Genomic DNA, 27408 nt, shown 5'->3' with positions numbered 1-27408 from the left:
TATTTTAGGGGTGAAATGGACTCAATTTTACCCAAAGCACTCTATTCTATTAATCACACATTCTTTTTCATAGAGATCATTAAAAAATTCAATATTAAAACGCTACAATTAAAAATAGTCATGATTTCCCATTTGTAAGTCTTATTCTAGAACGACTTCTACACACCCTTTTGGGGCCCTGTGATGAGGGGCTTCAGCACCTCCTGTGTGACTCTCCCTGGGGAGATTCCCTAAAAATCAAGCTTCATTCAAACAGGCCAAGCTCACACAGCCAGCTCTACATACACCAGTGAAGCTGAGAGACTTGACTTTGACCACTTTCTGCCATGAAGATAAGTTTAAAAGTTCAAATACACATTATCTACTGAAATGAGGAAATGTATACCAATAGAAATGAACAAATTCATGAAAAAATGTACATGAGTATGGGGGTGATTTTTGGTTAACTAGCTTACATAAAAATTATTTTTTTGGCCGAGTACTCTGGCTCACACCTGTAATCCCAGCACTTTGGGAGGCTGAGGCAGGGGGATGACCTGAGGTCAGGAGGTCATGACCAGCCTGGCCAACATGGTGAAACCCTATTTCTACTAAAAATACAAAAAGTTAGCCAGGCATGGTGGTGAGCGCCTGTGATCCCAGCTACTCAGGAGTCTCAGGCAGGAGAATTGCTTGAACCTGGGAGGCAGATGTTACAGTGAGCCGAGATCATGCCATTGCACTCCAGCCTGGGCAAGAAGAGTGAACCTCCATCTCTCTCTCTCTCTCTCTCTCTCTCTCTCTCTCTCCCCCCCCCGTCTCTCTCTCTTTCTCTCTCTCTCTCTCTATATATATATATATAATTATATACGATGCCTATTCATTCAGACATACAAAATATTGGTATAGGAAATCAAAAATTCTTATCAGTCATGTTAAATCTAACTTATCATCTGTCAACATGAAGATCCTAGCAAATAAGGAAGGTACAAATAAGTGGAAAGGCATCCTGTATTCATGGATAGGAAGACTAAACCTGACTAACACACAATACTACACAATGATCTACAGACTCACAACAATTACTATCAAACTGGTAACACCCATCAGTGGAGAAATGGAAAAGATAATCCTACAATTTTAATGAATTTTATGTGCCTTATGTAACCATGATGACGTTAAAAAAATAGTGTTATAGGATGCAGGTTCATGAGATTGAAATGCACACACACACACACACACACAAAATACAGAAATATAGAGAGTTTGTTTCTAGCATAGGGGCACTCATAAGTTTCACAGATATAGAGAGCCCAGAATTAAATGCACACATATACAGTAAATTGATCTTCAACAAAGGTGTCAAAAATACACAATCGGGGGAAAGGAAAGCCTCTTCAACAAATGATGGTAAAACTGCACATTCTCATTCAAATGAAGAAATAGAATGCTGATAGAGTCCTCAAGGTTGTGCTTCTCCCTCCATTTCCAAGACACTGGAGCTTTTGCACTGAGCCCAGATTGAATTTTCATTCTGTCCTCCACGCCGAGGAAGAGCTCTTGATACCAGAGGTAAGCAGGGAAAAACAGACAAATGAGTGTGCTGCCAGGAAACTTAACAGTTCATAAGGTGAGGATCAATCTCTCCTATGCCTCTGGGCACACCACAGAATTTTGTCTCCAGCATTAAGTAACTGCCTGTGATAGAACTCTGTCCTAAACTAAAGGCTTTGAGATTTTGCAGTGGCAGAGGCAGGAAAGAGCAGGTGTTCTAAAAAGATCATCTTTAAATAATAAATAAGAAGAGGTGATCAAAAACACAGGATACTCAAAATCTCATAAACTCAAAAGAACAAACTTCACTTACGTTTACTTTTTCTTTTTCTCTTTCTACACCCTCCCTCAGCCTCCCAAGCAGCAGGTATAACATGAAGGCTCCTGGAAATGCTGTGTTATTACACCGCACTTGAAATCTTCTTACTTACCTAGAAAGGTATACTCTTCCCTGCTGAGATTCTCGAGAATCCACTCTTTAGAACGACCAACATCAGGATAAATCAGGGAGAGGTGCACTCACTACTCCGCCTCCAGGTGAAGACACAACGGCTTACACAAAATCTCCTGGTTGGTCCTCTGGGCTCACACACATTTCTACAGCCCCTCTGGTCATACGTGTACACTTGCAAAATCATTTGCTCTCACCAGATCCCCAATATTGTTTAACAGGAACCCAGATTAAGGTTTCTATATAGTAAAGCCAGCAAGTCTGTTTCTCAGAAAGTGAGTTAGTTCAAGGTACATACCCAGGACAGGTGATGGTAAAATCTGCAACGAGACAAAAGAAGATGCCATGAGGATCCGATCAATTCTGCTGCACCCCTTACACAGTTCTGTGAGTCTCTTGATGACTTCAGAAAACTACCTGTGAAACAGTGGTGAGTCAAAGTCAAAGTCAAAGGCCAAACATTCTAGAATAGAGGACACTCATGGAAAAAACAAGAGCTTTTCCCACAAAATTTATCCTTGACGTTGGTTTAGGTTGGTAAATGCACAATGCCTAATCCAAGGAGAAAAACTGGTGTGGAGGAAAATGTCTCTGCATTACAGTTGGTGATGGATGCTGTCCTTCAAAACCATCATAGTGTGTCATGTATTAGATGAAAGGAAACTGCCACTGAACTCCATCCTCACAAAGAGAATAGTGTGTGTCGTACATAATGTGCCTTGTCATATTTTTATATCAAAATTAATTGAGAAGGAAAGAAATCAGATGAAGGAAATAATGTATACAGTGGTCCATTTTTAACACAAAGTGCCTTGAACCGGTTTAGGTCAGCAAAGGATAGAAGAAATAGGATGTGCCAGGCTCCTGATTGGATGGGCAATACCTGCTCATTGGGGCCCCTCTCCTCCCCATTTAGTTGCCCTCACTTCAACCAAAGAAGATTAGTCTAAGATGAAAGTTTACTAGCCAGAAAATAGCTCGTTTTGTCTGTTCTTCTCAGCCTGCCCAGCTACTTAGGTCATAAGTCAAATACTTGAAGTGCCCCTGAGCTGACTAGGATAGCAATGCATTGTGGGCTGCAACAAAATGCAGTAAGACAACTCTAGAAAAATACCTAAAGTCTCTCCCCAAAAATCAATAGGCAACACCTGGGAAGATTGTGACCCCACAGTTCTCAGCCTATGAGGAACCAGGGGAGGGACCTGCACACTAGGGGATAAATTGCTTGTGGAAAGTGTGCTGGGTGTGTCTGCCCATCAGACACCGGATCTTGCAACACTGTCATTAAAAGTCTCACTTTCTGCCAGGTGGAGTGGCTCACACCTGTAATCCCAACACTTTGGGAAGCTGAGGTGGGCAGATTACCTGAGGTCCGGAGTTCGAGACCAGTCTGGCCAACATGCTGAAACACCATCTCCACTAACAATACAAAAATTAGCTGGGCATGGGGACACATGCGTGTAATCCCAGCTACTCGGGAGGTTGTGGCAGGAGAATTCATTGAGCCCAGGAGATGGAGCTGAGATTGCACCACTGCACTCCGGCCTGGCAAACTGAGCGAGACTCTGTCTCAAAAGGACAAAAAAAAAAAAAAAACAAAAAAAAAAAAAAGGAAAGAAAATCTCACTCTTGCTGTTTTTCAGCTCCCTGAGTCCATTCTTTGGGTTTGGACTGGTGAGTTTGTTTCTCACATCAGAAAACCAACATTTCCTTACAAGACAAAGAAAGGTGTTCTTACCTGGACATCATCATCACCATCATCATCACCCCAGTCATCATCTTCACTTGGTGGTAGGCATACTAAACTCAGGTTGTCCATAGAAAAAGCTGGAAGGACACAAGAAAGATCAGTGCACCGATGGTTGGTGACTGTGAGTCACTCAGGGAGCTTTTCTGGATGTGGTGTATGGAGGTGGTTGATTAACAAGCATGAACTGAGTTGATGCTGGGCTATTCCCCTGAGTGGAAGAGGGATGGCAAAGGAGGGGATCAGGAAAGACATGAGACATGGAGGCCTTGGCCTTGTACTAAAGACATCATGCAGCAACACAAAACAGTCAACCCAAAATGGAAATAAAGCACACACTAAGGGTCAATGGAAGAGTGCCTTCCTCCGTCTCAAATGTTTTGAAACTCTACGAAACAAACAGCATTTTCTTAATGTATTCAAGACTGTGTAAGTACATTAGGACCCAGTTATGCTGGTACTACATGTAGCATCTCCTTTAAAGGATTAGTTACTTAATTTATTGGTGGAAAGGATTCAATTTTACCCAAATTACTCTGTTCTACTGATCACACAGTTTTGTTTGTTTGTTTGTTTGTTCATTTGTCAGTTTGTTTGTTTCTGAAACGGAGTCTCACTCTGTCATCCAGGCTGGAGTACTGTGGCACGATGTTGGCTCACTGCAAGCTCCACCTCCTGGGTTCACACCATTCTCCTACTTCAGACTCTGGAGTAGCTGGGACTACAGGCACCCGACACCACGCCTGGGTAACTTTTTTGTATTTTCAGTAGAGACGGGATTTCACCATGTTAGCCAGGATGGTCTCCATCTCCTGACCTCATAATCTGCCCACCTCAGCCTCCCAAAGTGCTGGGATTACAGGCATGAGTCACGGCACCAGACAGATCACAATTTCTTTTTCATAGAGGTCATTTAAAAAATTAAGTATTAAAATGCTAAAATGAAAAATAGTCATGATTTCCTCTTTGTAAGTCTTCTTCTGGAACCATGGTGTGTGCACACAATTTTTTGGGTTCCTGTGATCAAGGGCTTCAGCAGCTCTGTGTCGCTCTCCCTCAGGAGATTCCCTAAAGATCAGGCTTCATTCAAACAGGCCAAGCTCACACAGCTTGCACAACCTACACCAGTGAAGCTGAGAGACATGACTCTAAAAACTTTCTGCCATGAGGATAAGTTTCCAGGTTCAAATATACATGAGCTACTGAAATGAGGAAATGCATACCAATAGAAAATGAGCAAATTCATGAAAAACTGTCCCTGAGTATGGGGGTGATTTTTGGTTAAGTAGCATACATAATATTTTTTATTTGATGCATAATCATTCAGACAGACAAAATATTGGCAAAAGATACAAATTTGGCCAGGCACGGTGGCTCATGCTCGTAATCCTAGCACTTAGGGAGGCCAAGGTGGGTGGATCATGAGATCAAGAGATCAAGACCATCCCAGCCAACAAGGTAAAATCACATCTCTACTAAAACTACAAAAATTAGCTGGATGTGGTGGCATGCATCTGTAGACCCAGCTACTCAGGAGGATAAGGCAGGAGAATCACTTGAACCCAGGAGGTGGAGGTGGCAGTGAGCAGAGATCATATCACTGCACACCTGTATGGTCACAGAGTGAGACTCTGTCTCAAAAACAAAAAAACAAAAAAAGAAATCACAAATTCATATCAGTCACATTAAATCTAACTAATCAGCTGTCAACATAAAGATTCTAGAAAGTAAAGAACATAGAAATAAGTTGAAAGGTTTCCCATATTCATGGATAGGAAGACTAAACCTGACTAACACACAATACTACACACATGATCTACAGACTAACAACAACTGCTACCAAACTGGCAATAGCCATCTGTGCAGAAATGGAAAAGATAATCCTAAGATTTTAATGAACTTTCATGTGCCTCAAATAGCCATGGCAACATTGAAAAATAAGAGTGTTGGAAGATGCACATTCATGAGATTGAAATCTAAAAATAAAAATAAAAAAAAAACAGAAAAATTCAGACAGCATGCTTCTACTGTGGGGGACACCCATAAGTATCACAGATATAGAATCGACAGCACAGAATTAAATGCATACATACAGAGTCAGCTGATCTTCAACAAAGGTGCCAAGAATACACAATGGGGAAAGGAAAACGACTTCCACAAATGATGGTAAAACTGCATATTCTCATTCACATGAAGAAATGGAATACTGACAGTGTGCTCAAGGCTGTGTTTCTCCCTCCATTTCTAAGACACTGGAGCTTTTCAGTGAGCCCACAGTGAATTTTCATTCTGTCCTCCATGCCCAAGGAGATGTCTTGATACCAGAGGTAAACAGCAAGGACAGAAAAATGAAATTGCTGTCATGAAACCTATGTTCATAATGTGTGGATCAATCTCTCCTATGCATCTGGGCACACCGCAGAAGAGTTTTATATTCAGGATTAAGTAACTGCCTGTCACAGAACTGTGTCCCAAACCAAAGGCTCTGATATTTTGCAGTGGCACAGGCAGAAAAGAGCAGGTATTCTCTGAAAAATCATCTTTAAATAATAAACCAAGAACAGGTGATTGAAAACACAGGATACTCAAAAGCCCATGAACATAATACTCCTCACCATGATGACATTAAACTCTGAAAATAACAAACGTGGCTTATATTAACTTTTTCTTTTTCTCTTTCTACTGCCTCCCTAAGCCTCCCAAGCAGCAGGTATAACATGAAGGTTCTTGGAAATGCTGTTTTATTAGACCCCATCTGAAGTCTTGTTGCCTACCTGGAAAGGCATCCTCTTCCCTGCTGAGATTTTCCAGAATCCACTCTCTAGAACCACCAACATCAGGATAAGTCAGTGAGAGGTGCACTCACTTCTCCTCCTCCCAGTGAAGACTCACTGGCTCACACAAAATCTCCTGGTTGGTCCTCTAGGTTCACACACATTAATACAGCCGCTCTGGTCATAGCTATACACTTGCAAAATCATTTACTCTCAACAGACCCCCAACATTTTTTAACAGGAATCCAGATTAAGGTTTCTATATATTCAAGCCAGCAAATTTGTTTCTCAGAAAGTGATTTGGTTCAAGGTATGTACCCAGGACAGGTGGTGGTAAAATCTGCAATGAGACAAAAGAAGATGCTATGAGGATCAGATCAATTCTGCCGCCCCCTTACACAGATCTGTTAGTCTCTTGATGACTTCAGAAAACTACTTTTGAAACAGTGGTTAAGTCCATGTCAAAGACAAAACACTCTAGCATAGAGGACATGTATGGAAAAGACAAGAGCTTTTCCCACAGAATTTCTTTGAAGTTGATTTAGATTGGTAAACTCACAATGCCTAATTCGAAGAGGAAAACTGGTGTGGACGAAAATGCCTCTGCATTACAGTTGATGATGGATGCTGTCATTCAAAAACATCCTACCATGTCATGTATTAGATGGGAAGACATTCCCAGTGAACTCCACCCCAAGAAGGACTATTGTGTATGTCATACATAATGTGTCCTGTCATATTTTATACCAAAATTAATTAAGAAGGAAAGAAATCAGCTGAAGGAAATAGTGTATACAGTGGTCCATTTTTAAGACAAAGTGCCTTGAAGTTGTTTAGCTCAGCAAAGGACAGAAGAAATACTAGGCTCGTGGTTGGATGGGCAATGCCGGCTTGTTGGGTCCCCCTTCCACCCCGCTTAGTTGTCCTCACTTTAACAAAGAAGTATAGGCTAAGTTAAAAGTTTACTAGCATGCAAAACAGCTCGCTTGGTCTGTTCTTATCAGCCTGCTCAGTTCCTTAGGTAGTAAGTCAAATACTTGAAGAGACCCTGAGCTGACTAGGATGGCAATGCATTGTGGGCTTCCAGAAAATGCAGTAAGACAACCATAAATATATATATTTATAGATATATATTTCTATTTATAGATATATCTTGCAAGACCATCATTAAAATTCTTACTTTCTCTGTTCTGTAGGCCTCTGAGTCCATTCTTTGGGTGTGGATGGGTGAGTTTGTTTCTCACATTAGGAAAGCAGCATTTCCTTAGAATGCAAAGAAATGGGGTCTTACCTGGGCATCATCATTATCTTCCTCACTTGGTGGCAGAGATTTTAAACTCAGGTGGTCCTCAGGGGGGCCTAAAAGGACACAGAGTTAATGTCAGTGCCCTGGTGGTTGGAGACTGTGAGTCCCTCAGGAAGCTTTGCTGGATGCGGCATATGGAGCGTGGGACTGAAGATTCTGAGACCATCTCAGAGAAACAACTACGTTCAAGTAGTGAGCATGAGGGAGTGTCACCAGATACCTCGCATCTTAGTCAGTGCCTGGACCTAATAAGACTCTGCATTCTCAAGTCAAAGACCAAGGCTTTGATGTTTGCTGTGACATAGACAGGAAAAACTGGTCTTCTGGGAAAGGTAACCATTAAACACCAGAGTAAGGAAAAAAAGGGTTACAAACACAGCACACAAAGCCCATGGAGGCAAATGACCTCATCTCTATCTTATTAAAATACAAAAGGAACAAGTCACACTTCTACACATATTTCCTTTGGTTCTGACTTCATTGCCCTTTTCCTGATTTCCAAAGCAACAGGTGTCACCCAACTGCTCCCAGAGATCCTCCTAGACTATCATGCTCTACCTGCAGGTCTGCCTCAATGCAGCTGCCCTCATGGACGGTGTCCATTGGCCAATCTTTAGAGACAAAAACTCCACAAGAAGTTATTCCAGAGAGCACCTCGCCCACCCTCCTACTCCAGGTGAGGCCACATTGGGTTGTACGAGATCACTCTGCCCTTCCCTCGGTGTTGTCAGACTCTCCCTGGACTCTGGGGAGTCAGAGGTCTCTAGAAAGGCATTGCTCACACTTGCCAGCCTTCAAGTGAGAAAGAGGAACTGAAGGAACCACCTTTCAACTTTTTCCTTCCAATGGCCCATTATAGGTCTCACCTCCAATCTCACAGCCCTGAGATTCCCACTGTAAGGTGCACGCTTTGAGTTAGAGGAGTTCAATAATCAGCCCCTCAGCCAGGCTTACAGCAGATGTGAAAGAACATTCTGTGGGGATGGAAATCTCTCCGGTGCATGAACAGAAAGCTGCTGGGGGATTGCATGGCAGCTGCTATAATGAAGTTCTGAAATTCTTTTTTTTTTTTCGAGATAGAGTTTCACTCTTGCTGCCCAGGTTGGAGTACAATGGCATGATCTCGGCTCACTGCAACCTCCACCTCCCGGATTCAGGCGATTCTTCTGTCTCAGTCTCCTGAGTAGCTGGGATTACAGGCATGCACCACCACACATGGGCTAATTTTTGCATTTTTAGTAGAGATGGGGTTTCACCATGTTGGCCAGGTTGGTCTCGAACTCCTGACCTCAGCTGATCCACCCGCCCCGGCCTCTCAAAGTGCTGGAATTACAGGTATGAGATGCCACGCCCAGCCCTGAACTTCTAATTGAAAATATTTAAATGTATTTAAATATGAAGAGGCACATATATGACTGAGAACCGCACTAGACGGCACAGGAGACCCAGACATGAGGAAGACATGACTCTCCTCACCTGGTGTTTTCTTGCAAAATAGTTCGCAGCTCTGCTCCTACCATAAATTTATGGATACTTACTGGACATCTGCAAAAGGTCCTGTGGGTCCGGGGATATAACAATGAGGACAATATCCAGGTACAGAGGGATGCGTACAGGGGGCGCACGTGCACACAAGCGAAGAGCGTGGCCCTGCACACCGTGTCTAGACAGGATCAGAGCAGCAGGAGCCGAGGGCCAGAGGCACTTCACTGTCCTCAAGAGCTCAACCTCATCTCCAGGGACCCTGACTTAGGAGCTGGGGCAGGCTCCAGGATTGGTGTAGGGCTCAACAGGCTGGACAGACTGAGAAGGGAACATTTCCACACCTGTGCTAGATCCAGGCCCAGGGCTGACCTAGAACTCATCCCAGGGATGTGTTCACTACAATGCCCATGGGGCCTAACAGGTTCTCCCCAGGACTGACCTCTGGGATAAGGACTAATGAGGAAGACACAGTCACTGCCCTGGCAGGAAACACCCATAGCCAGGGTTCCTCTATCCACAGTGTGGGAAAATATAACACAGATAGAGTTTGACACTGAAGACTCCAAACCTTCTATACAATAAGTGGAAACTAATGTGTTCTGGATTCCACAGAAGGGTTGCAAGGATGAGCTGGACTCTGGAATCCGTCACCATCCCTTTGCTGAGCTCCTGGTGCACTGGAACTCATGTCCCTCCCCACCTCCCCTGCTACTTGGGAGTGCTGCAGCTACAGGCCCAGTGTTATGGGGTCAGTCCCGTTGAAACACATTTCAGCCAGGCATGGTGGCTCACACTTGTAATCCCAGCACTTTGGAAGGCACAGGCGAGTGGATCACCTGATGTCAGGAGCTCGAGACCAGCCTGGCCAACATGCAGAAACCTTGTCTCTATTACAAATACAAAAATTAGCTGGGCATGCTGGCCCATGCCTGTAATTCCAGCTACTTGGCAGACTGAGACAGGAGAATTACTTGAACTTGGGAGGTGGACGTTGCAGTGAGCTGAGATCGCACCACTGCACTCCAGCCAGTGAGACTGCACCACTCACTCCCGAGTGAGACTCCATCTCAAAAGAAAAGAAAAAGAAAAGACCACACACACACATTTCTGGGCCAGAAAACCCTTGGCCAACAGTGTCTCCTCAAGGACCATCCCTCAAGTGACTTCCAGAAGAGGTGAAAAAGAAAAACTCATCTGTTCCAGCCCCAGGAAGATCAGGCCTGGGACCTGTCTGTGTCTGTCCTGACCCTGAAGTCCATCCCTGCTGACTTGTGTTCTGTCTGCTCTGTGTCAGACAAGTGGGGACCTGATTCCTGTTCTGACCCCTCACCAATTTCTGCTGGTGTCACTGCCATCATTGCACAAAGAGATGGAGATGACAAGAGAAAGCAATGAAACTCCATTCTTGAGGCATTTAGGATGATGTCCACACCATGCTCTCGGCAGGCAGGAAGGCCAGGTCCTGCTCACTCCTACTCAGAAGGGGTCTCAGAGGTATGAGTACTAACCCTGTGATATTTCTCTACAGCTCCTCTCTTTTTTTCGTTTTTTTTGAGACAGAATCTAGCTCAGTCACTCAGGCTGGAGTGCAATGGTTTGTTCTCGGCTCACTGTAACCTATGCCTCCTGGGTTCAAGTGATTCTCCTGCCTCAGCCTCCGGAGTAGCTGGGATTACACGCACCTGCCACCACACCCAGCTCATTTTTGCATTTTCAGTAGAGATAGGGTTTCACCAGGTTGGCCACGCTGGTTTCAAACTCCTAACCTCAGACAATCCATCCACCTCCTATTTTTTTTTTTTTTTTTAAGGTCTGCGATACATGTGCAGGATGTACAGGTTTGTTACATGGGTAAAACTGTGCCATGGTGCTCTGCTGCACCTGTCAACCCATCAGCTAAGTATTAAGCCCTGCATACATTAGTTGTTTATCCAGATGCTCTCCCTTCCCCTGCCCACTGACAGGCCCCAGTGTGTGTCATTCGCCTCTCTAACACTGTACATATGCTAAGACCACTCCCTTGCTGATGACAAGTCTAAGTGATGGGTTGTGGGAGACTCTCTTGCCTGTTTTTGTCTGGAGAGACTGCCTGGCTTCAGGTTCCTGATAACAGTGAGGACCGGGAGTGCAGTGTGAGAAACAGATGGCTCAGTGAAGAGCTGTGATCATCCACTAGAGTCCCTGGAGACAGCCGTATTATTTAGATGGTGTGGGTATGTGTGCAGGCGGGTTGGAAGGTAGCTAGGGGTGAACCAATGTGTAGTGATTGTGAGTGTGTCTGTAAATGTGTGTTTTCCCCCCAAAATGTGGCCCCACATGCCCAGCACAGTACAAGTGTCACTTTTCTTGAATTCCTGGTCTATGTGGTCCTCTCACCTCAGCCTCCCAAGTCATGTCATTCTTCTAATAGAAAGGAAGAGAAACTTCAGCACCACCATACTCTTTACATAAATGACCTCTTTCTTCCCTCACCACAGCTGTACCTGAAACTCAGTTTAATATCCCTACTCCTTAGATACAGAGAGTGCAGAAAGGAGTGAACCCAGATTTTGACCTCCTGAATGGAAGAGGCAAAAGTGAACCCAAAAATGGGTCCCAATGTTGATGGCATGTTTTACTCAACTGTGTCATCACTCAGGCTTGGTGACAGGACCCCACACCAGGGAGTTCCAGCACCTATGTGTGCCCCTGGAACTGTGTGGCCTATAAGCTACCAAACTTTGCCCATCATCAACTGGGGCCCCAGTGGTCACATAACCCTGGGTAGCAAAAGGTACAGGGAACAAGAGATGTTGGCATGGACATTACCGTGAAATACACATAGAAAGCCCACAGGCTTCTGGTCAGCTCACAGATTCTGAGAAGTGTAAGGGATCATGTAGAACAGTGCAGGTCAACATCTGTCAGTGCTGGGCTCATTCCTCAGCACTTGGTCAAAGCAGGGAAGATCAGGAAGATACTGCATTGTATTTCATAATACGACTACCTCAAGCCTTAGAAATGCTCCAATCCATGGCTGGGTGTGGTGGCTGAAACCTGTAATCCCAGCACTTTGGGATGTTGAGGCAGTGGATCACCTGAGGTCAGGAGTTTGAGACCAGCCTGGCCAACATGGTGAAAGCCTGTCTCTACTAAAAATGCAAAAATTAGCCAGGCATGGTGGCCCATACCTGTAATCCCAGCTACTTGGGAGACTGAGGCTGCAGAATCACTTGAACCTGGGAGGTGGAGGTTGCAGTGAGCTAAGATTGAGCCACTGCACACGCCAGCCACTGCACACTCCAGTGAGACTCTGTCTCAGAAAAATAAAGAAATAAATAAAAAGAGATGCTCCAATCCATAGCAGACAGACAAGGGCCAGTGCCACATCAGAACTCAGGACAACATTATCATTAGCCTGGTGCCCATCACCCTCACTGGAGTCCTCCTGCACAGCTAGGTGAGTGAGGCTCAGCACTCATCAGGTACTGATCCCCATGGGGAACTGTCCCACTGTCAGGGGCTGGGGCGAGCATGAGCAGCCACTGACTCAGTGGATGCACACACAGTGTAAAGAAATGGAAGATGTGGGCTGGGCGCGGTGGCTCATGCATATAATCCCAGCACTTTGGGAGGCCGAGGCAGGTGGATCACGAGGTGAGGAAATTGTGGCCGTTCTGGCGAACACGGTGAAACCCCGTCTCTACTAAAAATACAAAAACATAACCAGGTGTAGTGGCGGGCACCTGTAGTCCCTATTCAGGAGGCTGAGGTTAAAGAATCACTTGAACCCAGGAAACACAGGTTGCAGTGATCTGAGATCACACCACTGCACTCCAGCCAGGGCAACAGACCAAGACTCCATCTAAATAAATAAATAAATAAAAATTTAAAAAATAAACTACCATAAGGGATGGTAGAAAAGAAACAATCTGACTCTTGCCTGGTTCCTTCATTTAGGTACCAAACTGGCCAGGTAGGTAAGCTAGAGAATGGGATGGGGATTCCAAAATTGGGGTATTTGAATTTTCATTGAAAAAAGGGCTCTCCCTTTTCTAGATCAAAAAAGCCTCAATGACAAAGACAAGAGGCAGAGTCAGCCTTTGCCCCCATGCCCCAGATCTGGGAAAGCTGGCTATGGGCAGGAGGGAGCTGGAAGCTGAGGATGTCTCTGGGGATGAGGCTATGGGAAGGGGGTGAGGGTGGCCACAGGCATGCCAGAGAGGAAACAGCACCCGTGGCTTTTTTACCTGTGGGCATCTTTTGGTTGCCGATGTGCTGCAGTTCGTGGCCCTCGGTGGCTCCCACATCCAGCTTGCCGGGCTCTACACTAGTGGATTCTGATGTTGCAGCAGCCACAGCCTCATAAATAACAGATTCATAACAGGGCGCCACCTTCCCCCTGCACCAGCTACAGGTGGAGTCGATACAACAGGTCAGTACACACCCCATGGGGCACCCACACTCCTCTCCACTCCTGCCTGAGCCTTCGATGAAACTGAAACGGTGCTGCCCGAGCAGCCACACTACTGAGGCTGGCACAGCACTTGTAGAAGCAGCCTGACCCCAGGCAGATCTGGGGCCTCAGCCCTTACTCTGGTGCCACCTCCCAAACTGGCTGGTCTATGAGGTCAGGGACCTGCTGTCGCACAGTCGGAGCTCCTCCTTCTTCCACTACCAGCTACCGACTGAGGGTTGCTGGCCCTGGCTGATGCCTATAACCACAAAGCTTCCTATGTCACCTGCTTACCAGGAAACAGCCAGGTCAGGCTAGTGACTCACAATGTCCAGCCCCACAACCCCACCCAATGCCTCACAATGCCCATCCCTGCTGCTGCCCACCTTGTGGCCACCCTGCCCCTCTGTGGTGACGGTACTACTCAGGCTTTTATTCACCCTGGGCTGCCTGAGCTTTCCAGTCCTGAGGAAAGTGCGGGGGAGTTATTATTGGAAGTCACCCTTGGCAAGAAACTCAATAGAAAACCCTGGTACAACCGGGTGTGGTGGCTCACGCCAGTAATCCTAGGGCTTTGGGAGCCTGAGGGGGGTGGATCACTAATATCATCTCTACTAAAAATATAAGAATTAGCCTGGCATGGTAGCGGGGGCTTGTGGTCTCATCTACTCAAGAGCCTGAGGCAGGAGAATTGTTTGAACCCGGGAGTTACAGGTTGCAGTGAGCCAAGATCATGCCATTGAACTCCAGCCTAGGCGAGAGAGATTCTGTCTCAAAAAAAAAAAAAAAAAAGAGAGAGAGAGAGAGAGAGACATTATGTTCATCTGGAAGAACGGGTAAGGCTAAAGGCAGTGGAAATGACTGCAGTGGATGGAAAAGTCTTGTGATCATTTGGGAGAGAGAACAGGAAGCGCTAGATGATTAGATGTGGAAGAACAGGGCAAGTAAAAGGAAAAACAGGCTGCCGAGGCTCTAGTTTGAAGGACTGGGTAAATAGCAATGACTTTCTCCTACGCAGAGAATGGAGGAAGAGGAATAGGTATGGGGAATAAGATAGTTTTCAGTTGGGTGCAATGACTCACGCCTGTAATCCCAGCACTTTGGGAGGCCGAGCTGGGCGGATAATGAGGTCAGGGGTTTGAGACTAGCCTAGCCAACATGGGGAAACCGCATCTCCACTAAAATTACAAAAATTAGCCAGATGCGATGGTGGGTGCCTGTAGTCCCAGCTACTCAGGAGACTAAGGCAGGAGAATCACTTGGACCAAGGTCGCGGAGTTTGCAGTGAGCCGAGATCATGCCACTGCATTCTAGCCTGAGTGACAGAGTGAGACTCCGTCTCAAAAAAAGGGGATAGTTTTGGACTCTTAAGTATTGCATTGAAATGGAGCTCTCTGGTAGAAAATTAGATAGAACCTCTGTAGGATAACTCCATTCTGTGACATCACAAGTCATGTTTAAAAAAAAACGCACACACAAAGTCAAACCATTACAGAAATTTCCTAAAATTTACACACTGAAATATGACAACTTTTTAGTTATTACTTTCCTTTTTATTTATTGATTGATTTTTTTTTGAGATGGAGACTTCGCTCTGTCACCCAGGCTGGGGTGCAGTGGCCGGATCTCAGCTCACTGCAAGCTCCATCTCCGGGGTTTAGGCCATTCTCCTGCCTCAGCCTCCTGAGTAGCTGGGACTACAGGCGTCCGCTACCTCACCCGGCTAGTTTTTTGTACTTTTTTTTTTTTAGTAGAGACGGGGTTTCACCGAGTTAGCCAGGATGGTCTCGATCTCCTGACCTCGTGATCCACCCGTCTCGGCCTCCCAAAGTGCTGGGATTACAGGCTTGAGCCACCGCGCCCGGCCTAGTTATTACTTTCTTAGAGCAACTTTGAATTTACAATCGTAGTGAATGAGGTGTCATGTAAAATAAAGCAGCTATAAAAAAATGACATTTAAATTTTTTTGTCATCAGAGCATATAAAAAACAATTGCAGCCATGGGTATGGCAGGGATTGCTTTAAAAAGCTGTGTCTAAGGAGGGGAGCTGGAAAGAAAAGAGACTTAGGGGCTAGGTGCGGTGGCTCACACCTGTAATCCCAACACTTTGGGAGGCCTACGCAGGCGGATCACCTGAGGTCAGGAGGAGTTTGAGACCAGTCTTGCCAACATGGCAAAACCCCGTCTCTACTAAAAATACAAATATTAGCCGGGCCTTGAAGTGGGCACCTATAATCCCAGCTATTCGGGAGGCTCAGGCAGGAGAATTGCTTGAACCCAGGAGATGGATGTTGCAGTGAGCTAAGATGGTGCCACTGCACTCCAGCATGGGTGACAGAGCAAGACTCTGTCTAAAAAACAAAATGAAAAGAAAGAAGACTTGGGGAATAGGGAGGTTTAAGTGGCATAAAGTAAAGCCTGCAAATGTGAGCAGTGAGAGTCAGGGTACCTGAGTGTTCATCAGAAATGGCTGATCGGGTGAGTCTCATCACAATGGAGATGGTGTCTGCTTCTCATTTCTCTAATTGCTGTACTTAGCACAGTACCTGGTCAATAGGGACTCAGTACCAAATACCCCAATGAACACAGAAAAATTCTGCCAGTTCAAAACTATGTCCATACCCACCAACTTCCCTCATGGAGTTTTACTTCTTTCACTTACTGTAATGTTTTGAAGTCCATCCCTCCTGTGGCCTGTATCCATAGTTTCTTTTCTTTGTATAACTGAGCAGCGCTCCACTGTATCCATAGCCCACAAGGGTCTATCCATTCTCTAGCTGACGGACACTTGCGTTCTTTCCAGTTGTTGCCTGTAGTGAATGAGGCTACTGAGAACATTTATGTATACATCTTTTTGAACACATGCTTTCATTTCTTCTAGATAAATTCCTAGGGCTGGAATTGTTAGGTCAAATGGCTAGTTTATGCTTAACTTCTTTTTTTGCCTTTCTTATTCATAGAAAATATTATACTGATACATAATATTGAAGATTTTTATGAGGCGCATGTGCTGTTTGGTTCCCTGCATCCAACATGTCATCATTAAGACAGTGAATTTGGAGTATGGCCTTGAGTATTTACCATTTCTATGTGTTGAGTATATTTGAAGTTCTCTCTTGAAGCTATTTTGAAATATACAATACATTATTGCTAACCATAGCCAACCTACTCTGCTATCCAACATTAGAACACACTCCTTGCATCTAATTGTAACTGTGTATTCATTGACCAACCTCTCTGCATTCCCTTTTCATACCGGGAGGAGAGAGGAAGGAGGGAAAGGAGCTGTGGGTGGCTGAATTAGGGCCCAGGGATGGCTGTGTCCCAGTCCCTGGACCTGTCCATGTGCAGTGTTGTGTGGCCACAGGGACTTTACAGATGTGAGGATGTGAAGGAGCCTGAGGTGGAAGATGATCCTGGGTTATCTGGGTGGGTCCAAGGTGCGGTCTTTATAAGGGAAAGAAGGAGGCAGGAGGATCAGAGTGAGAGCAGGTGTGGGGGTGGAGGGAAAGAAAGGGAGAGAAAGAGGGAAGGTGAGAGAAGACGGTGGGAAGAGACAGAGAAGAGTGGGAGAGATACTTGAAGATGCTGAGCTCTGGCTTTGAAGTTGGAGGAAGGGGCCAGGAGCCCAGGGTGTCCTCTAGAAGCTGGAAAAATCCTGGAAATGGATTCTCCCCAGAGCCCTCAGAAGGAGCCTGGCCTGGCTGGCACCCTGATTTTAGACTCTAGGATTCATTTTGGACGTCTGACTCCATACCAGGGAGAGAATCAATACGTGATATTTAAGCCTCTAAATTAGGGGTCATTTGTGACAGCAGCCACAGGAAAGTCAAACAGGAGCCATCGGAGAGACTCCTTAGGATGCCCCTAGTGTCCCTCCCTGGCCCCATCCACAGAAACACAGGCCTGACCACTGCTGGTGCCCCCACCCCTCGAACACCCTGCTCAGCAGGAACCATGCAGGAGGGGATGGATGTGGCTGGGCCATGCTCTCTCCTCCCACACCTTCTTCTCAGAGAGCAGCTGGAGCCCCAGACCCAGGGAGCCTCACAGAGAAATTCCCAACACAGGACCTGGTTTTCCACCTGAGCCTCAGGATCCAATGGAGAAGTGTTTCCCAAAAATGATGCTTCCTCCAAAGATGGTCAGTGACTTTCTGTGCCAAACATCTGAGAAAATCTCCATGTCCTAGGGCTGTCAGGCAGTCACCTGTGCACATGTTGGAGCCCAAATCCCATCAATAGCGAGGCCTTGGGTAAAACACATCCCCACTTTTAATTATGATGAGCTGCCTGGCCTCAGCATTGACAACACCAACTTCCCTCGAGCAGACTTGTTTAATCTCTTAGAAATGATGGAGCACACCAACCTCAACAACATGGTGAAACCCTGTCTCTAATAAAAATACAAAAATTAGCTGGGTGTTGAAGCATGTACCTGTAATCCCAGGTACTCAGGAGGCTGAGGCAGGAGAATTGGTTGAACTTGGGAGGTCGAGGTTACGGTGAGCTCAGATCGTGCCATTGCACTCCAGCCTGGGCAACAGAGGGAGACTCCATCTAAAAAAAAAAAAAAAAAAAAAAAAATTATGGAGCACCTATTGCCGTTCTTGCACTTGTTCCTGGGGAGCTCAGAGCTTATCTTTTACAAGTGTACTGAGCCTCTTGCAGGCCTTTCATGTGTGCTTCCTTCCTGACTTCCTCCTATTTTTCTCACACCTCTGAACCTGCTGTCAGGTGAAAAATCAAGGTGGGCCCCAAATTTAAGAGCTCATGAATTTGATGGTGTGGGAGTGTCCTAGACAGTCCAGCCCTTGGGGTTGGGGAGTTGGGCAGAGAGAAAGGAGGGCATTCCAAGGGCCAGAGCCAGAAGCAGAGGGACTCCAGGCCTAGAGTAGGATTTCCAGGCTGAGGAAAGAGAGGCCGTGGGTCAGGCGAAGGTCCAGACCAAGACAGGGACAGAGGGTGTATCTGGAGGCTCAGCCAGAAATAGCTCCCTCCAAAACGCAGGCAGCGAGTTGGAGGGTGAGCTGCAAGGAGGAAGAGGAGGGGGGAGAGAATGGATGGACCGGTGTTCAGTGAGCTGACTCCCCTTACCCTGGCCTATTTCCCCAGGGGACATGCCTGGGAGCCTGTGATCCTCTCCTCCAGGCTGCTTTCCCACTGGTGCCAGGATTCCCCCAACGCCACACTGAGAACCCAGGAGAAGCATCAAATTGTATGAGAGATAAGAAATGAAGAGAGGGAGCAGGATTTCTGGTTGACAAAAGGATGTTTATTGAGGGTTTACTGGGTACAGGGAGAAGGGCTGGATGGCTTGGGATGCAGAGACACCCGTCCCCTGGGATTCTGCAGCTCCAGGCCCCCATAGGTGGGGGACGGGTTGGGAACCTATGAACATTCTGCAGGGGCCACTGTCTTCTCCACGGTGCTCCCATCATGCGTGACCTGGCAGCTGAAGATGTTGCGGGACCTCCACTCCTCAGGCGTCAGGCTCAGATAGCTGCTGGCCACATACTTGTTGCTCTGTTTGGAGGGCGCAGTCATCTCCATGTCCTGGGTGATGGGGGTACCATCTGCCTTCCAGATCACCGTCAAGATTCCTGGATAGAAATCACTCATGAGACACACCAGTGTGGCCTTGTTGGCTTGCATCTCCTCAGAAGATGGTGGAAACAGAGTGACTGAGGGGTGGCCTTGGGCTGACCTGTGTGGACAAAGGAGGGTGTGAGAGATGGCAGAGGTAGCGTGGGGTGCTGTGGAGCACCTCTCTCTGTCTAAAGTCTCTGGGAGGGTTCATGGTGTGGCCATCTGGTCCACCCAGGGTCTCTCCCCCCATCTTAATTCCCTCCTTTCCACTAGAGCCCTCTGGAGAGCAGACAACCCTGCACCTTCCTAGGGGCCTTCCCAAGTCACCTTTGCCAGGTGTCCTGGCCCACTCATTTCCTCTGCAGCCTTGGTTTCCCCGTGTGTACCCAGAGCAGGCTGTGCTCCCTCCTTCTTGGTTTCTGGAGTCTGAGTTTGGAAACCAGGAGTCTCTCCCACAGCACACAAAACTGTTCTGGCAGTGTGTGGGGAGGCCTATGCCTGGCATGGCCTGGAGCCTCCCGTCCCCTGGGACACCAGGCTGTGCCCCAGCCTGGCCCACTCACCTCTCCTGGTGAAGCACAGGCTCCACCCGGACAAACCCTGGGGCTCTGCCGTCGACCCCGTCCCACCAGCCCGGCCACAGGACCCTTCACATTGGCTGGGTTCTTGGGGCTGTTCCCCCAGACTTTGGGTCACTGCAGCCCCATGGCCACCCCAGCAGCCTCTGATGCCCCTGGACTTCACCTGGTGGCCCTGGAGTTCTCTGCACCCCCGTTTACTGCCTGCTAGTCACCTCCTGAGTCTAAGGTGCCATTCCTCAAATGAAGACTGGAGGTTGACCAGTGAACAGAGAGACAGTGGGCCCCAGAGGTGACAGGGCTCCAAGGACAGACACATCTCTGCCCCAAGAGACCCCCTCCTTTCTTGTTACTGTCCTGGGATAGCTGAGCTCTTGGACCTCGCCCAGTCTCATCTTTCCCTTGGTGTCCCCATGTCCTCATGACCCAGCACAAGCCACAGAGCTGCAGCCTAGAACCAGAGTCCTGTGCCTTCCACTGGTCTCCCCTTGGAGTGACTCCTGTGTCCCCAGGCCCCCGTGTGGCCCTCCCAGGCTGGATGAGCACCCAGCCCTCAGCCTAGACCCGGGGGTCCAGGGGACTGTCTCCAAGACCACTGCAGGGCCCCTCATCAGAACTGGCCTCTGTCCCTCACTCAGACATCTGCCCTGGGAGAGGCAGGGAGCCCTGACCCTGCCCAATCTCAGCCCAGGCACCGGGCAAAGGCTGTGTCCTGCTGTTGGAACCTGAAGGCGGCTGTTCCCACTGTGGTGGCCCTTCCTGCAGGATACCCTGAGACTAGCCCGCTTCCCCCAGACTCCATGGAGAAAGGAAGGGTTCCATGCTTAAGACTTGGAGGGCAGAGAAGAAGCCCCAGAGAAAGAAAGCAGACTTTTCCAGAGACAGGAGAGGGTGGGACAGGCTGGGGAAAGTTGTCAGAGCCACCTACCTAAAACGGTGAGCTGGGTCCCGCTGTCAAGCACATGCCTTGGTGAATTATGCTTGGATTGAAACCTCCGGGGCCAGCACCTGGGGCCAGTCCAGGAGCTGTGCTGGAGCAGGAACCTGCTGGGTGTGAGGGGCACAGGGCTGCAGTGTGGAGGTTGTGACCTAGGCACAGGGCAGGGGGTGCCCAGTATCCCAGTAGTGTCTCTGTGCCTGTTCCTTGTCTGAGGCAGGTGCCGTCCACAGCCTTGGAGTCACCGCAGCCTGTGTCCCACTCTCTGAAGCTGTTGGTGCCGATGGCAACCTGGCCCAGTGAGTCCGAGCAACTCCCTGAGTGACACATCCCCTCAGGCAGCTGTGCGGTGTGGCTGAGGAGTGCTGAGCTGGCTCAGACCTGCCCAACCTCACTTGGCTCCATTTTAAGGGCCTCTGAAATACGCCACAAGTGTCCCCAGTCAAGCCAGGCTGCCAGGCTGACTTCCTCCCTGGACCAGGTTGCTGGGTCATTCCCGACTCAGGAGGAGATTCCTCTGCTTTCATATCTATCCATGGAGATGCAGCTCAGTCTCACTTTCTTCATGAAGCCTTTTCTGATCATTCATTCCATCTGTCCACCTATTCATCTGTCTTTGCATCCATCTATCATCTATCCATTCATCCATCCGTTTACCTGTCCGTCCATCCATAAATGAATCCTGTCTACCAGGCACTGTTTTCTGTGCTGGGGACATGGTGTGGTCCTCCATGCTCTCACCCCCATCTCTCCGAGGTCATGGCCAACAAGGCACTCCTCATGGTCATGTCCAAAGTCCTTCTGCTGTACCTGGTGTCTCTGCTGGATGTGACACGGGGCTGCCTCTCTTTCCAGTGACTCTTTTCCCCTTGGGGTCTGACTCCCCTTTCCTCTTCCCCTGGCATCTGTTTCTCCATGGCCCATGCCCAGCTGCTGACTCCCCCAGACCGCTACTCAGTCCTCTTTCTTGGCCATCTTCACACTCTGTGACCCCTACTATTGCCCACATGGTGAGGCTGGAGTCAATCCCAGCTCCAAACCCTCTCAGCTCAACTGCCGACTGACCATGCCCAGTGAGCTACCCAACAGGACTCTCAAACTAATCACATCCAGAGGAAATGACCACCTTCCCCCAGCCCAGCTCATTTTCCACCTTCAACTCATCACAATGACCATGGGCGGTCTCAACCCCTCAGCCAGAAACCTGGAGTCCCTGGACTCAGTCACCTCGCCTCCCACACTGAAATGGCTTCTGCGTACTTAGCTACTGCATCTAGACATTCCCTTTTTTTTTTCTCCTTTGAGACAGAATCTCGCTCTGTCGCCCAGACTGGCGTGATCTTGGCTCACTACAACTCTTGCCTCCCAGGTTCTAGGCAATTCTGTCTCAGCCTCAAGAGTAGCTGGGATTACAGGCATGTGCCACCACAGCCGGCTAATTTTGTATTTTCAGTAGAGATGGGATTTCACCATATTGGCCAGGCTGGTCTCGAACTCCTGACCTCCGGTGATCCGCCCGCCTTGGCCTCCCAAAGTGCTGGGATTACAGGCATAAGCCACTGTACCCGCTGACATTCCCTTTAAAGCTGAAAGAAGGCTCAATATGATTAAGAAACAATAAAACCACCTTCTGAGACTCTAAAACCACAAGAAGAGTGAACTTTGCTTTTCTGGATTTTAATCTCAAACTCTCTTTGGTACAAGGATGTGGTGTTCAGCTGGGGCTTACTGGGTGCAAGCTCCCTGCCAGGGGTTCAGACCGGAGTGTTTCTACCTTAGAAGCTGGTCTAGTAATTGGTGATTGGTTTTGTGATGTGAACATAAGATTTTTCTTTGTTTATTTGCTTATTTATTTGTTGAGAGAGGGTCTCACTCTGATACTCAAACTGGAGTGAAGTGGCGCCATCACAGCTCACTGCAGCCTTGATCTCTTGGGCTCGAGCGATCCTCACACCTCAGCCTCTTGAGTAGCTGGGACCACAGGCATGTGCTACCATGCCCAGCTATTTTTCTCTTAATTTTTTTTTTTGGAGAAATGGGGTCTCACCATGTTGCCCAGGCTGGTCTCAAGATCCTGGGCCTCCCAAAGTGCTGCGATTATAGGCATGAGCCACCATGCCCAGCGAGATTTTTTTTTTTTTTTGAGACAGAGTCTTGCTCTGTCGCCACGTCGGAGCACAGTGATGCGACCTCGGCTCACTGCCACCTCCGCCTCCCAGGTTCAACTGAGAGTCCTGCTTTAGCCTCCAACTAGCTGGGACTACAGGCGCACACCACCACGCCCAGCTAATTTTTGTATTTTTAGTAGAGACAGGGTTTCACCATGTTGGCCATTATGGTTTCAAACTCCTGACCTTGTGATCCACCCACCTTGGCATCCCAAAGTGCTGGGATTACAGGTGTAAGTCACCCTGCCTGGCCTTTATTTTTTATTTTCAAGAAAAACTTTGTTTTTGGGATGGAGTCTCACTCAGTCACCGACGCTGGAGTGCAGTGCTGGCATCTTGGCTCACTGTAACCTCCTCCTCCCGGGTTCAAGCGATTCTCCTGCTTCAGCCTCCAAATTGCTGGGACTACAGGCACGTGCCACCACGCGTGGTTTTTTTTTTTTTTTTTTTTTGAGACAGAGTCTTGCTCTTGTCACCCAGGCTGGAATGCAGTGGCACAATCTCAGCAACCTCCACCTCCTGGGTTCACGCCATTCTCCTCCCTCAGCCTCCTGAGTAGCTAGGACTACAGGCACCTGCCACCACACCCGGCTAATTTTTTGTATTTTTAGTAGAGATGGGATTTCACCATGTTAGCCAGGATGGTCTCGATCTCCTGACCTCGTGATCCACTTGCTTCAGCCTCCTAAAGTGCTGGGATTACAGGCTTGAGTCACCGAGCCCAGCCAGTTTTTGTATTTTTAGTAGAGATGGGGTTTCACCATGTTGGTCAGGCTAGTCTTGAACTCCTGACCTCGTGATCTCCCCGCCTCAGCCTCCCAAAGTGCTGACATTACAGGCATGAGACACCATCTCCAACCATTTTTTTTTTTTTTTCCTCCTGAGTCTCATTCTGTTGCCCAGCCTGGAGTGCGGTGGTATGATCTCGGCTCACTACAATCTCCACCTTCTGAGTTCCTGGGTTCAAGCAATTCTCATGCCTCAGCCTCTCAAGTAGCTGGGACTGCAGGTATGCTCCACCATACCCAGCTAACTTGTCTATTTTTTACAGAGACAGGGTTTCACCATGTTGGCCAGCCTGGTCTCAATCTCCAGACCTCAAGTGATCCACCCACCTGGGCCTCCCAAAGTCCTGGAATTACAGGCATGAGCCACCATGCCCCAGCCCAAAAAACTCTTTCCTCTTTTAAAATTATGAGAATATAACATTTAAGACAATTAATGAATAGAGAAGTGTATTTAAGAACTGCAATATTGGGCTGCGCTCGGTGGCTCACACCTGTAATGCGAACACTTTGGGAGGCCAAGGTGGGCAGACTGCCTGAGCTCAGGAGTTTGAGACCAGCCTTGGCAACATGGCGAAACCCCATCTCTACTAAAATATTAAAAAAAAAAAAAAAAAAGGCTGGGTGCTATGGCTCATGCCTGTAAACTCAGCAGTTTCGGAGGCCAAGTAGGGGGAATCACCTAAGGTCAGGAGTTCAAGACCAGCCTGACCAACATGGAGAAACCCTGTCTCTATTAAAAATACAAAATTAGTCAGGCATGGTGGCACATGTCTGTAATCCCAGCTACTTGGGAGGCTGAGGCAGGAGAACTGCTTGAACCCAGGTGGCAGAGGTTGCGGTGAGCCAAGATCATGCCATTGCACTCCAGTCTGGGCAACAACAGTGAAACTCCGTCTCAAAAAAAAAAAAAAAATTTAGCCTGGTGTAGGTGTGCACCTATAGTCCCAGCTACTCAGGATGCTGAGGCAGAATTGCTTGAACATGGGAGGTGGAGGTTGCAGTAAGCTGAGATCGTGCCATTGCACTTCAACCTGGGCAACAAGAGAGGAACTCTGTCTCAAAAAAAGAAGTGTAATATTGGCCAGGAGCTGTGGCTCATGCCTGTAATCCCAGCACTTTGGGAGGCTGAGGTGGGCGGATCATGAGGTCAAGAGATCGAGACCATCCTGGCCAACATGGTGAAACCCCATCTCTACTAAAAATACAAAAATTAGCTGGGCATGGTAGCACACAGCAGTAGTCCCAGCTACTCGGAAGGCTGAGGCAGAAGAATGGCTTAAACCCAGGAGGTGGAGGTTGCAGTGAGCCAAGCTCACGCCACTGCACTCCAGCCTAGCAAAAGAGCAAGACTCAATCTAAAAAAAAAAAAAAAAAATTGATCTCTCACTCTTTCTCCTGCCATGTTCGGCCCCATTTCCTTTTCTTTTTCTTTTGCAAGACTCCATCTCAAAAAAAAAAAAAAAAAAAAAAGAATTATAATATTTTTTGTCTCTCCCTCTCTCTCTCCTGCTACATAGAGCCCCATTTCCTTTTTTTTTGAGACAGAGTTTAACGCTTGTTGCCCAGGCCAGAATGCAATGGCACAACCTTGGCTCACTGTAACCTCCACCTCCCGGATTCAAGCAATTCTCCTGACTCAGCCTCCCGAGTAGCTGGGATTACAGGCATGCACCACCACGCCCGGCTAATTTTTTGTATTTTTAGTAGAGACAGGGTTTCTCCACATTGGCCAGGCTGGTTTTGAACTGCCAACCTCAGGTGATTCACCCTCCTCAGCTTCCCAAAGTGATGAGATTACAGGTGTGAGTCACCATACCTGGCTCCATTTCTATAATTGCAGTCAACCATACATAGCATTAATATTTCCACTTAACTATTTTTAAATGTACAGCCCCATGGCACTAAGTACATTCACACTTGGGCAACCTTCACCACCATCCATCTCCAGGACTCTTTCATCTTCCCAAACAGAAACTCTAAACCCATTAACTACAGTACCCCATTCTTCCTTCCCCCTTGCCCTGATAACCTCAAAGCTACTTTTTGTCTATGTGAATTTGCCAGTTCTAGGTACCTCATAAAAGTGGACTCAAATGACATTTGTCTCTTTGTGTCTGGCCTATTTCACTAAGTATAATGTCTTCAAGTTTCATCCATGTTGTAGAAGATTTTGAAATCAATTTAAAAATAATTAACAATTAAAACCTATCAAGACCTATTCAAAGTAGTCCAGCTGGGCGCGGAGACTCACGCCTGTAATCCCAGCACTGTGGGAGGCCGAGGCGGGGGGATCACCAGGCCAGGAGATCCAGACCATCCTGGCTAACACAGTCAAACCCCGCCTCTACTAAAAATACAAAAAAATAGCTGGGCATGGTGGTATGCACCTGTAGTCCCAGCTACTTGGGACGCTGAGGCAGGAGAATCGCTTGAACCTAGGAGGTGGAGGTTTCAGTGTGCCAAGATTGTGCCACTGCACTATGTCCCAGGTGACAGAGCAGGACTCTGTCTTAAAAAAATAATAAATTTTTTAAAAAGTTCAAATGTGGCCTTTGAAAAGTGTGTTGGGTCTCTCAGTATACAGTATATAAAATGTATGAAAGGTAGCCTGTTCCAGAGTTAAGTTTGAAGAGCTGAGGACCATCTGCATATACACAGCACGCCCTTTCCCTGCACCACAGTATCTTCAAAAATTCTTCCCTCCAATCTTTTTTTTTTTTTTTCTGAGACAGGGTCTCACTCTGTCACCCAGGCTGGAGTGCAGTGGCATGATCACAGCTCACTGCAGCCTTGACCTCCTAAAGCAATCCTCCCATCTCAGCCTCCTGAGTAGCTGGGATTACAGACGTGAGCCACTACACCCAGTTATTTATTTATTTTTTTTAGAGACAGGGTCCCACCGTGTTGCCCAGCACAACTGGAACTCCTGGGTACAAGCAATCCACCCACCTTGGCCTCCCAAAATGCTGCGATTACAGGCATGAACCACCACACCTGGCCTCCAATCTCTTCCAATTTCAGAACCTTATCTTTCTATCACTATAACAGTATTTCCCTCACAAGATGCAAGGTTATCATCAAGAAAGGCAGTAAAAGTGAAGATTTCTAGCATTTCTCTCTCAGTCCCATTTGATGCTTGCATCTTAGTTTGCGTTGCACTTCACATCTTGACATATGGAATACTTGTCAGTTAGGCTTACAACAGCCTTAGAGTGATCATGTGGGTAATCTTGATGAGAGACATGATCATTAAATTCTAACCAAAATGTAGCATCCAAACATACGACAAATACTTACATGTGATAAATCCTGCATGAAAGAGAGGATAAGGGTGCCCACCTCTGATAATCTGTCCCAGATCAAGGCAGTAAAATTGCTGCAAAGAAAAAACACAAAAGCATGTCTGCCAATTGCTGGCCTGTGTTAGAGAGGGTTCTTTCTAGGGGCACCAGAGGGAATGGAGTGTAATTCAAACTGGAAGCCTTTTAGAGCCAGAGCTAGCTCACCTATTGAGGCTATACCTTTTAACTCCACTCAATTTCAGTAGTTAGGACTCTTGTTCCAAGTGACAGAAACCCCACTCAAACTAGCTTAAGCCTAAAGACAGATTTATGGAC

At 47.3% G+C, this 27408-nt stretch overlaps 2 protein-coding genes across 27 annotated transcripts in view; one reads left to right on the top strand and one right to left on the bottom strand.

The window, feature by feature from the left end:
- LOC105465821 (phosphatidylinositol 3,4,5-trisphosphate 3-phosphatase TPTE2-like) overlaps nt 1–27408 on the top strand; it is a 384743-nt gene that overhangs the window by 79939 nt on the left and 277396 nt on the right. The window contains 1 exon segment of the mRNA XM_071079934.1: nt 2287–2291. Coding sequence (XP_070936035.1) covers nt 2287–2291 — 5 coding nt within the window.
- The window catches only part of LOC139355406 (aspartate-rich protein 1-like), a 59277-nt gene that overhangs the window by 20725 nt on the left and 11144 nt on the right, over nt 1–27408 (bottom strand). For 18 of the 26 annotated variants that reach the window (XR_011613843.1, XR_011613842.1, XR_011613844.1 and 15 more), the window contains 7 exons: nt 27089–27167; nt 20827–20945; nt 19250–19438; nt 18170–18291; nt 16395–17941; nt 13526–13686; nt 7797–7864 (listed from right to left, as the gene is read on the bottom strand). Coding sequence is in view for 23 of the 26 variants with exons in the window: in XM_071079951.1 (XP_070936052.1) it covers nt 7797–7864; nt 13526–13686; nt 16395–16570 (405 nt within the window). In the remaining 3 variants the exon portion in view is untranslated. Of the gene's footprint in view, nt 1–2282; nt 2305–3349; nt 3550–3722; nt 3812–6505; nt 6846–7796; nt 7865–13525; nt 13687–16394; nt 17942–18169; nt 18292–19179; nt 19439–20826; nt 20946–27088; nt 27168–27408 lie in introns of all 26 variants that reach the window. The other 8 variants (XM_071079955.1, XM_071079942.1, XM_071079947.1 and 5 more) reach the window with 8 other exon arrangements.

Source organism: Macaca nemestrina, chromosome 15 (assembly GCF_043159975.1).
Source record: "Macaca nemestrina isolate mMacNem1 chromosome 15, mMacNem.hap1, whole genome shotgun sequence".
NCBI classification, from domain to species: domain Eukaryota; kingdom Metazoa; phylum Chordata; class Mammalia; order Primates; family Cercopithecidae; genus Macaca; species Macaca nemestrina.
This window is presented reverse-complemented; position numbering and strand designations above follow the sequence as displayed.